This window comes from Olea europaea, unplaced genomic scaffold (assembly GCF_002742605.1).
Source record: "Olea europaea var. sylvestris unplaced genomic scaffold, O_europaea_v1 scaffold3041, whole genome shotgun sequence".
NCBI classification, from domain to species: domain Eukaryota; kingdom Viridiplantae; phylum Streptophyta; class Magnoliopsida; order Lamiales; family Oleaceae; genus Olea; species Olea europaea.
The window spans coordinates 48,389-59,123 of record NW_019249099.1 but is presented as its reverse complement, the minus strand read 5'-3'; the positions used below and the strand labels follow the sequence as shown (position 1 = coordinate 59,123).

Sequence of the window (10,735 nt, the reverse complement as noted above, 5' to 3'; positions counted from 1 at the left end):
CTCTCTTTATATGTAATGTGATGTAAGAAAGTTTCTAATGCATGTAAACTTCTTAAATTCTAAATATTACTTCATTTTTATTGTACATTCAACAAATTTTCAATGGCACTACTGTAATAAAAATAAATAAATAAATAAATGGAATCTTGAAAGCACTCCTTTGATCTAGTGAAGTAGAAAAATTACGCGTTTCTATTACTTCAAGAACAGAAATAGAGCTAGCGGAACTCACAAAATTTGACAAGTTCCATTAAAAGATACCGCAAGAAAAATTGATTCTAGGATTTGATTCTTGAAGACAAAGAAAATAATAGTATTTGTTTCCCAATAAGTACAATTCACCATTTAATTTTTTTGAAATTGGAGTTTGAGTCGGAACGTACTCGATTATGGATTCTGGGTTTTCAATCTGGATATTACTTTTTAATGAGGATATTTGAAGCGATGGGGATATTTAACAGTTTTTAAAATTATAATAGGTAGAAATTTAGAGTGTGATGAATATTCCGATTCATGCGTTCTTTTTTAGTGTTAATTGTGTTAATTTTTACGATTCAGACGTTCCTTTTTAGTGTTACTTGTGTCAATTTTTCCAATTTTCAGATTAGCACAGAATCAGCTCCGATTGGAAAGCCACACTATAATATCAAAATAGCAATTGTATCTATAATCTAACTCTTTTTATTTATTATTTTTTTTTATTTAGGGTACAAAAAATTCTTTCAATTGTTACCCAACACACTGGCTCCACCACATTAAAGTCCACTCATTACATAAATGACCATACTTGAACTTGAGGAACTATTGTTACGTGTTGAAACACTTGGTCGACCCACTGGGGCCCATGGACCACTCATGCCGGACCACGTGGCATCCTAGCGAGGCTCCCAAGCCAACAAGTAAACCAGCATACCGAAATAGCACCCATGACGTGGCCCAAATGCTAAATAGGCCGAGGTGGTCTATCTTTGCGGAGGCCCTTTATACCGAGGCCCAGATGCTCTAAGCAGCACCCCTCCCCAAAGATTCGGTCTTACACAATGATCATTCCTGATTGATTGATGAGACACTTATCATAGAGTGCAAGTGTCTTGTCTTGTCAAAATAGCGACAGAGTCCTAGGAAGTCAAGTGTGATGTCTATAATTTGACATGTAAACTTACGAGATGAGGCCACGTGTACTCCCAACCGAGGGTCACGATCTAACTTGTAATACTATAAATGCTCTCTCATACATCTCTTACAAGGATAATGCAAGATTCAATACAAGAACTAAGATTACATATTTTTTGCTCTCATAACACACTTTATACAACGACGTGTTTACCGTCTTGCAATACAATACTATACGAATTCATATTCGCATTCTACAAACATCGATGAGTAATTATTGTACAATCTCTATGCAAACATCTTGCCGGATTCCGAACGTTCTCGTCCAGCATTGTTGAGCCTCTCTCATGCCCTTGATTAGTCCATTTGAGACCGTTCACGTGTCTTAGCGTGTTAGACTAGACTTACATGTGCGCGAGTGGGTCCGGTATCTGTTGGCAACATTTTTTGGGATCAACATCTTTTTTTTTTTTTGGTTGAAACTCAAAGCAATAGCTTAGCTTAAAGTCATCGTGAACTGCGGGTGATTAATTAAAAAAATGAGGAGGAATAAAATCAATTCAAGAACTAATAACTCGTACAAAAATAGCAAAAGATGTTAGCTCGTGGACTGCTTTTTTTTTTTTCCTTTTCAAGTCGATAAATATAGTGGCATGGACCACAACATAGCTCGTGTCACAATCGTATTGACCTGACCTATTCCGTTTTCATTCAAAGAAATTTCAATCCTAAGAGCCCTACTAAGTTGAGAAAAAGTCTTTGAATTTGGAATCCCACATAGCAAACACTCCATATGGTACCAAAATGAAAATCAAGTCATCAAGATACGATGGAGTTTCATTGTCTCAGTATTATATAAAATGAAAATGTTTGTGTTGCAGAAGCTTGCTTCAAAGATCTTCAAAACGGTGTTTTTCGAACTCAGTTCAACGTTACCTTTCTCTACCAACCACCAATCCAACCGACTTCAATCCACAACCAATATATTCATTTCAATTGCTTTCAATCTAACCCACAAAGAACAAGATAACGATGATGATTTGTAATCATAAAGGCAAGAAGAAAACACCACAAAGGTAGGCAAGGAAGAGACCACAAAGTATACAAAGTAATCAACCTATTTTGCGTACACAAAGTCAGTCGGTTTCTTCTCTTCAAAGGGCCACGTTTTTCTTCTTAATTTTCTCACAAATTACACTAGAAAACGACTAGAGTTATAGCATATAAATAGGAATAGGTCAGGCTCTTAATTGAATCAATAACAAAGCTAAACAGGCCAAGATTCAAGGCATCCCAGAGAGAATACAATTGGACCAGGTAGAGCATATGAACTTGGTTGTTGGTACTTATTTCATTCATCGGCCTAAGCCTATGAAATATATTATCCCACATTAACATCATAGGTTAGGACTTATTGGGTATCAAAAAACCTAACAAATCTTCACATTGATGCACAATAAGTCTGAAGCAATTAAAACACACGGTCAATACTTGTATAATCAAGGTAACCAATAAAATTGGATCATAGACCTTACCTCGTGTTTCTAACTTGAAACGCATACCATACCTGCTCCATGTACTCACTAGAGCTAAGGTCAAGAACACTCAAATAGCAGCAAATATTCACAGTAATCAATCAAGGACATCTAATCATGCAATGAAGATATAATAAATAGAATAATACACACAGATTTTTTCATAAACGTGTTCACACAGAACCACAGATTAACAAGAAGTCAATCAACATATGGCCAATGCGTATGCAATAAATGCATAAATGACCCATACGAAAAAATCTCACCATACTTATCCTATCTCATTCTGTGCTCCTCACACCTCGAGAATACATATATCCTCTCATCGCCCACCATGCTCGCTAGACTGATTCCTCAACTTTTTAACTTGTATACCACAATAGATCATAAGTCCTCGGGACAATCCTCTATCACCACATCACTCTCCCAACCTACGTGAATAATGGGTCTCCACCTAACAGGAGTGATAAAAGTGTCTCTTCCACACTCTACCTGATCAAGGTCTCTTCACAGATAAATGATTCTGGACATTTAATTACCTCTTCACTCATTATACAAATGTGACACTCCACATTCTCCGGTACAAACCACAATGTACTCCTAGGCATCTATAACTCTATCTTACCAAAAGACATACACTCTACTGCTAATGCATCCTAACACAATGCATGGAAACAATATACCAAGTAATCATATTGTCTCAAATTCATGCAAACGAACATATCAAACACATTGAAATGCGGCATATAATCATGCAACAAAATTAGTTAATCACACACATATAGAAAGGATTACACAGACGCATATGCAGTAACTAGGTTTATTCTCAATAAACCTCACTAGGGTCATCACTCAACCCTATAACCACATTCGTCTCACCTCACCTCTCATCTTATCCTTCTTTTTGGGACAGTTCCTAATAAATTGTCTAGATTTAACACGACTGTAACAACGTCTACCACTAGACTTGTTCCGTACCTTGTCGTTCTTCTTACTACCCTTATCACTCAAGTCACTAGTCAAATCACTACTATCTTGAGTTTTACCCAAATTCATTTGCTTAAATTCCATTCTACTCCTCATCATATGTAACTCACTACTTCTCTTATCTTCATTTTCAGCCTTGATCTCCATCTCCTTACTCTTAAGGGAGTCTATTATAATCTCGAGTGTTAAGGTGTCCCTACCATACTTAATTGCATTTTTAACCTCTCTATATGTATCAGACATGGAATTAAGTAAAATAATGGTCTTATATATTTCAAACACATTTTCATCACATTAATAATATCTTGAACAGGCTTGTTAAAAACATCCAGATTATCCTCAAGATCCTTTGAAGGATATATTTTAAAACTGAAAAATCTTTCAAGAAAGTACAATTTACTATGAGTTAACTTAAGCAAATCTAAGTTCTCCAACTTTTGCCAAAATTCTTTTGTAGAATCAAGTTTTCTAACTTTTCTCAAAACTTCAGGTAAGTGTAAAATAATAGAAGTGTAAGCTACTCTTCTTTTTGTGCTTCTATTAAGTTTGTAGGAAATTTCTCATTTATGGCTTTTGAAACTTTTTGTTAAACCAAAATCCCTTTCATCTTTTGTTATCAAATTGAAAAATCTCATTTCCCATTGAAAATTCTAACTTTGAAACGTGAAGACATTCTGAAAAAATAGAACAACCAAATGCACAGATAGGTTACACAAAGTTATCATACGGCTGCAATATATACCGTTCTAGATTTCCAAGATTTCGTAAGATTTACGATCTTAGATCAAGAAAATGTTTATACGGGTAAGTTCAGGTATTCTAACAGAATAATCAATGCAATACGAAAGTATGTTAACAAAAAATTCAAATTCTCTTGCAATGTAGTTTCACATAGTGATTATATGACAATTAAGCATAAAACTAATTACCAACTTACAATCAAATTCAACACTTCAAATATGACAAATAACTCCTTAATTTCTAGTACAAGCAATAGATATCCCTTCACGGTAACCCCCAATCCTAATGTCACCCCACATGATGACGTGCTAATGCTGAAATTTAAACTGGAAGAAGCCAATATATCAGAGCGAACCAATCTGAGTCCGTAAATTATGAGAGATGTGAATTTATCACTTTAAGACCACCACTATTCATCCTAAAATCTTTAGCAACTGCAGCAATCAACCAACCATCCTGAACGTGTGAAGAGTAACTCTGCTAGATCCCATTGTACAACCTGAAACAGAAAATTAATAACACCAAAATGTTAGAAATGATGTTAGGAACAAATTGCCTGAAGTCACCGTCACCTGAAAATGCTGCACGCACTCTCACGCGTTGGCAAGGCTCTCTGTATGTGGTTGCCACGTGCCTCCGCCATGCACACGCGCCTGACCGTCGAGACTACCTCCACCTACACATCAGACTAGTGGTCTCCATTTCACCAAAAGCCTTCTGGATTGGTCGAAAATCACGAAAACAGAAGCTGATTTTGGGCTATTTTCTGGACAATTTTTCGATTTGATTTCTACTTCGTTTCTGTCGATTTTCACAACGTATTTTGGTATGTTTCATAAGCCAAAATCACCATCTTGAAGCTTTGATGCCAATTATTGCGGAAGCTCAGTCCAATGATCTTCAAAACGGTGTTTTCCAGATTCAGTTCAATGTTACATTTCTCTACCAACCACCAATCCAACTAGCTTCGATCCACAACCAATATATTCATCTCGGTTGCTTTTCAATCTCATCCACAAAGGAAAAAATAATGGTGATGATTTATAACGACAAAGGCAAGAAGAAAATACCACAAACGTAGACAAGGAAGAGATCACAAAGTACACAAATTAATCAACTGATTTTGGGTACACAAAGTCAGCCAGTTTCTTCTCTTCAAAGGGCCACGTTTTTCTTCTTAATTTTCTCAGAAATCACACTAGAAAATGACTAGGGTTATATCCATATAAATAAAATTAGGCTAGGCTTTTAATTTGACCAATAATAAAGCTAAACGGCCCAAAACTCAAGTCATCCAAGAGGGAATACGATTGGACCGGGTAGAGCCTATGAACTTGGTTGTTCGTACTTATTTCATTCAGCGGTCTAGGCCTATGAAATATATTATTCCACGTTAACATTATAGTCTAGAATTTATTGGATATTAAAAATCCCAACAGATTGAGGACAGTTTATAATATATATACTTTCCAGCTAACATTTTTTGACTCAAAGATATATGTGCAGAGATTTGAATAAAGCAAATACAAGTTGAACAAGTTAGATAAAACATTAAATGGAGTTGGAGAAGAAGAATAAATGAGCAAAGGATATTATAATTTAAAGAAACAACACTATGCAGTATTAAATAGGCGGGTTCGATTACAAACTCTCATAATGCATTTTAAACCAGAACTTCTCTTTCTCATTAGTATCTATATGTAATAAGTATATATAAATCTGAAAGTAAGGAGTAGGGCTCTATTGAAACACAACTGTCAGTAAGAGTTTGAAGAAAAAAGCTCAAGAGATGAGTATGGAGAGACAAAGCATGAAGGAGTTGATGAATCGGGAAATTTCTGTAAGTTTATGTAATATACTATTCTTTCTAGGCTTTTCTACTCACCTATATTATCAAGGCTTGACATGCTGCGAATAGAAAGCTATCTGCGCATGTCAGTAGTTTTAAAACATATTAGGCCGTGCCAGGCTCATCTGAGTTTTTGCGTGCTAGTCCAGCACCAAGCAGTTGCAAAATTTCTATATTCAGATTTATAGACATCATTGAGAATTAGTAACAGTTTTGACTTTTGTGCCACCTTCACCAATTCTGTTCAGTCATCATTTTCGATCATGTAAAGTTTTGTATTCTTTTAATTAACAGCCTTCAACACCTTCGTCTGGGAATGATGCTGCCTATCATAGAACAGCTGCTTTAGAAGATGACATTGTCATTGTAGCGTGAGTTACTTCACTTAAAATCATTGTGTTATCCCGTTGTTTACTCTGAATCGTGGAACTTTTCAGTCCATTAATTAATTGTCATTCTGTGTGTATCACGTTTAATAGTGCCTGTCGAACTGCCATTTGCAAATCTAAACGGGGAGGCTTCAAGGATACTCTCCCGGAGGATTTACTTGCTCCCGTTTTAAAGGTTAGTCACACTACTCAAATACAGCCACCTGCAATGATTGAATATGTTAGTTTCCTAAACTCTGAAGGATAAACTGACTTTGAGAGACAAGAACCTGTTTGAAGTTCTTCTTAAATATCGTACTTGCTTTTGTTTTTTCATATTATTCTAGTCTCTTCATATTATTCTAGTCTCATGCTGGCTAATGATAATGAATGAAAATCAGTCTTCTAGTAAGCATATATAAGCGGCTCTTTAGTGGTCGCACTCAAAGGTACGTATGGTGGAGCTTTGTTCAAGTTAATGTTATATGGAATTCAGAACCAGTCCTGAAGTGAATGAATTAGAACGAGCAGATAAATGAGTTAAATTCTTTACCATTATATCCAAACTTCATTTAGTCATTATTTGGTCTTCTCCTGATTGCAGGCGTTGATAGAGAAAACAGACTTGAATCCAGCCGAAGTGGGAGATATAGTTGTAGGAACAGTTTTAGCTCCGGGGTCAAACAGAGCAATTGAATGCAGAATGGCTGCACTTTATGCTGGTTTTCCTGGTAGTCCTTTATTTCCTTTGAAAAATAAATGATTTTTTACCATGTACAATTAAATTATAGACTATCAACGATGAAATATTTTCACGGACATGAAAGGGATTTAATCCACCTGCAACTAAAGTGGTTACATGTCTTCTTTTCGAGAAAGAGGCATTTCTTTTTACCTTAAGATTCTAATTTTGACGTTTTCTTTAGATATTGTGCCCATCAGGACAGTCAATAGGCAATGTTCGTCTGGCCTTCAGGCTGTTGCTGATGTAGCCGCCTCCATAAAATCAGGATTCTATGAAATTGGTAAGAGGAGAGTTTCTTAAATATGTGCCGAAATGACCCTTGTCTTTCCTTCAGTTCTTATTCTTTCTATATAGGCATTGGGGCAGGATTGGAGTCCATGACAGTTGATAAGATGGACTGGATTCAAAAAGTTAATCCCAGAGTATGTTAAAAACTGGAATTTCTTATTGCACAAGTAATTATTTGACTATTTCCGTGTGCTAGTGTCTTCAGCTGGAAATATACTGTTGACAGGTGGAAAGTTTTGCTCAAGTCCGAGACTGTCTACTTCCGATGGGCATCACTTCTGAAAATGTAGCAGAACGTTATGGAGTGACCCGACAAGAGCAAGACCAAGCGGCTGTAAGTTTGCTGCTTCATTAATGTTGAACGATCGGAGCTAGAATTTTAGAGCTATGTAGGCAAATTTTTTTAAAAAAATAGAAAACTATCGAGGAATTTTTTGAAAATTTTGTGCAAAAATTTGAATTTAAATTTTAGTGTGAGGACAGGTGATCCCATTGTCCCCACCGTAAATCCCTCCACGATCTCAGAATAGCCAAAGGTCTTGGATCCAAGTCTTACAATCACCCATTTACGAAAATTGTGCACGTATGCCTCTAATGGATTCACAACATGAATTATTTGAATGGATTGCTCGGGAGACTTGGAACCAAGACCTTTATATGCTGAAATACCATATTGAACCATCTCGTTAAAGATCTCAAGGTTTTAGAGCTTTAGATGAGCATTTTAACAGCTAATCTGCTGATTGAATTAGCCAATTAGAAACAATTGTAACCTCTCAGAATTACATCAATAGGTCACATCCCATAAGCGTGCTGCTGCAGCTAATGCATCTGGAAAATTTAAAGATGAAATCATCCCAGTTTCTACAAAGGTAGACAAGAGCAAATTTCTTTCCAACGCGTTATAGTTGACATAAAGTCATTTTAAGGTTTCTAATGAAGATATTTACCTTAAAGATTGTAGACCCTGAAAATGGAGAGGAGAAGCTTATTGCAATCTCTGTCGATGATTGCATTCGTCCTAACACAAATACGACAGATCTGGCAAAGTTGAAGCCTGTGTTCAAGAATAACGGGACAACAACTGCAGGTGATAATATTTGGTGGACTTGATCGTAAATTACTATGTTGTACGAATTTTAACTAAATCATAGGCACATGATATCAGGGAATGCTAGTCAAGTAAGTGATGGTGCCGCAGCAGTGCTTCTTATGAAGAGAAGTTTGGCTACGCAAAAAAAGCTTCCAATTCTTGGTGTATTCAGGTGAAACATGCTGAAAATTGTTATGGATTACGTCTTAATCCCGTTTATTAGAGCAATTATAGTGATTTGTATCAATGTGAGAGTTACGTCTTGGCAGGTTTCCACTATAATGGAGAAGAAGATTATAATAATGATTTTACCCCTCTGAGACTCGCCTCCTAAAATTTCTTTATATATTTAGGAGTATTAGGGTTATCTTCTACGTTATATAATCTCTAATATACTCTCAAAATACATATTAGAATAACATAATACCATGTATACAGTGCCTAATATACCCCTAAGGCGAGGTCTATCCGTGGTCGAAGGGAAAGAGTACAATGTGATTGGGCTCTACACAGTTCAACTAAAATCAGTGCAGAGTGTCACAGTGAAGTGTTCAATCTGATGTCTTAAATAAAATTCCATGGAATACTTAAAACATTGGAAGTTTAGTCTTTGATTTTGAAGAGGTGCTTCGACTTTGAGAGCACAGTTTTCCTTCAAACTACCCCTTTAGAAGTTGCTTATAAACATTGTTACCATGCATTGATGATTCTGAGGACATAATAATAGTACATATGCCTGAATTGTCCTTTGAAAATAATCTGATTTTTACACAATAGTTCGAGCTTTCAGTAACTATCTGGAACTTCTCTTGAAGGAGTTTTGCTGCCATAGGGGTGGATCCTGCAGTTATGGGAATCGGCCCAGCTGTTGCAATTCCGGCTGCATTGAAGTCTGCCGGTCTACAACTTGATGATATTGACTTGTTCGAAATAAATGAGGTGCTCCTTTCTCTTAGCAACAATCGCATTTAATGTATTTATAAAAATAATATAGGTGCAATTTCTTGTGTGTAATTATTGCAGGCATTTGCTTCCCAATTTGTATATTGCCGTAAACATTTAGACCTTGATCCTGAAAAAGTTAACGTTAACGGTGGAGCAATGGCTCTTGGGCATCCCTTAGGAGCTACAGGTTATCAAGATTAGTACTATCTGGTAGACTCTTAACTGAGATTTGGATGAAGTACAAATTGTTTCCTCCTTTTCAGGGGCTCGTTGCGTTGCAACTCTACTCCATGAGATGAAGCGTCGTGGCAAGGATTGTCGTTTTGGTGTGATATCAATGTGCATAGGTGTTACGCACAACTCAGCCCGACTTTCATGTCTTATTTTAGTTGATATGTTGGAAATCTTCACGTGTTGCATTGTAGGTTCGGGCATGGGGGCTGCTGCTGTTTTCGAAAGAGGGGATTCTATGGATGGTCTGGGGCAATGCAAGGATGGTTAGCAGCAACAATCTATCAGCGTTAAAACCCCAATTAGGCACATTTACATATAGTGCACGTTTGGTACGGAATTAGACTGGACAGGGTTCTAGTTCGTTCTCTTTTTCAAGGTTGTCAAGTGCTTCCAAACTTTTCAAATTCTCCTTAATAAGCCTAAATTTTACTTTCTCAAATATATTAAATGATAAATCTACTTTGCCCAAAAGATTTGATAGAAAGCTTGACATAATTTCATTTAGCAATAGATAATTGAAAGAAAAAACTAACTGCATTTTAAATTGTCCAACGATAGAATGCCGCATAGAATTATATCAAACTGCATGTCAACCTCAATGTTCATGTAGCATAGTTGATATTTAAATATGTTATTTTATATACTTGATGAAAAGAACACTTTTCTTTTCCCGATAATCAAATGGTTTTTAATGTTTTAAGGCATTTCTATCCCAAATACCTACCAAATTTTGTTTTCCAGCAAACTTTTAACGGTAAGGTTAAAAACAAAATAATCAGAGACGGCTGTTATTTAGCCAGCCGTTGGATTGGCCGCAAGGCCTTTTTAGAGCCTCGG

General features: G+C 36.2%; 2 protein-coding genes across 2 annotated transcripts in view; one reads left to right on the top strand and one right to left on the bottom strand.

Moving 5' to 3' along the window:
• The first annotated feature begins 6,006 nt into the window (after positions 1–6,006).
• On the top strand, positions 6,007–10,339 carry LOC111384898 (3-ketoacyl-CoA thiolase 2, peroxisomal-like). The gene is made up of 14 exons (XM_023009239.1): positions 6,007–6,216; positions 6,520–6,596; positions 6,705–6,789; positions 7,198–7,324; positions 7,520–7,618; positions 7,693–7,760; positions 7,853–7,960; positions 8,421–8,498; positions 8,584–8,716; positions 8,795–8,891; positions 9,535–9,658; positions 9,743–9,851; positions 9,928–10,011; positions 10,090–10,339. Exons 1-14 carry the CDS (start codon positions 6,166–6,168, stop codon positions 10,164–10,166), a joined length of 1,317 nt encoding a protein of 438 aa, XP_022865007.1. The 5' UTR covers positions 6,007–6,165; the 3' UTR covers positions 10,167–10,339.
• A 247-nt stretch (positions 10,340–10,586) lies between these two features.
• LOC111384901 overlaps positions 10,587–10,735 on the bottom strand; it is a 3,800-nt gene continuing 3,651 nt past the window's right edge. Inside the window, exon 4 of the mRNA XM_023009242.1 lies at positions 10,587–10,618. Within this exon, the coding sequence (XP_022865010.1) occupies positions 10,587–10,618 (32 nt within the window). The remainder of the gene's footprint in view (positions 10,619–10,735) is intronic.

Bases quoted from the DNA above. Each gene is read 5' to 3' on its own strand.
- LOC111384898 (XM_023009239.1), top strand. From the start codon at position 6,166: ATGAGTATGGAGAGACAAAGCATGAAGGAGTTGATGAATCGGGAAATT. The intron at 6,217-6,519 runs GTAAGTTTATGT...TTTAATTAACAG, and splicing joins TGATGAATCGGGAAATTTCT to CCTTCAACACCTTCGTCTGG. The intron at 9,659-9,742 runs GTGCTCCTTTCT...TAATTATTGCAG, and splicing joins ACTTGTTCGAAATAAATGAG to GCATTTGCTTCCCAATTTGT.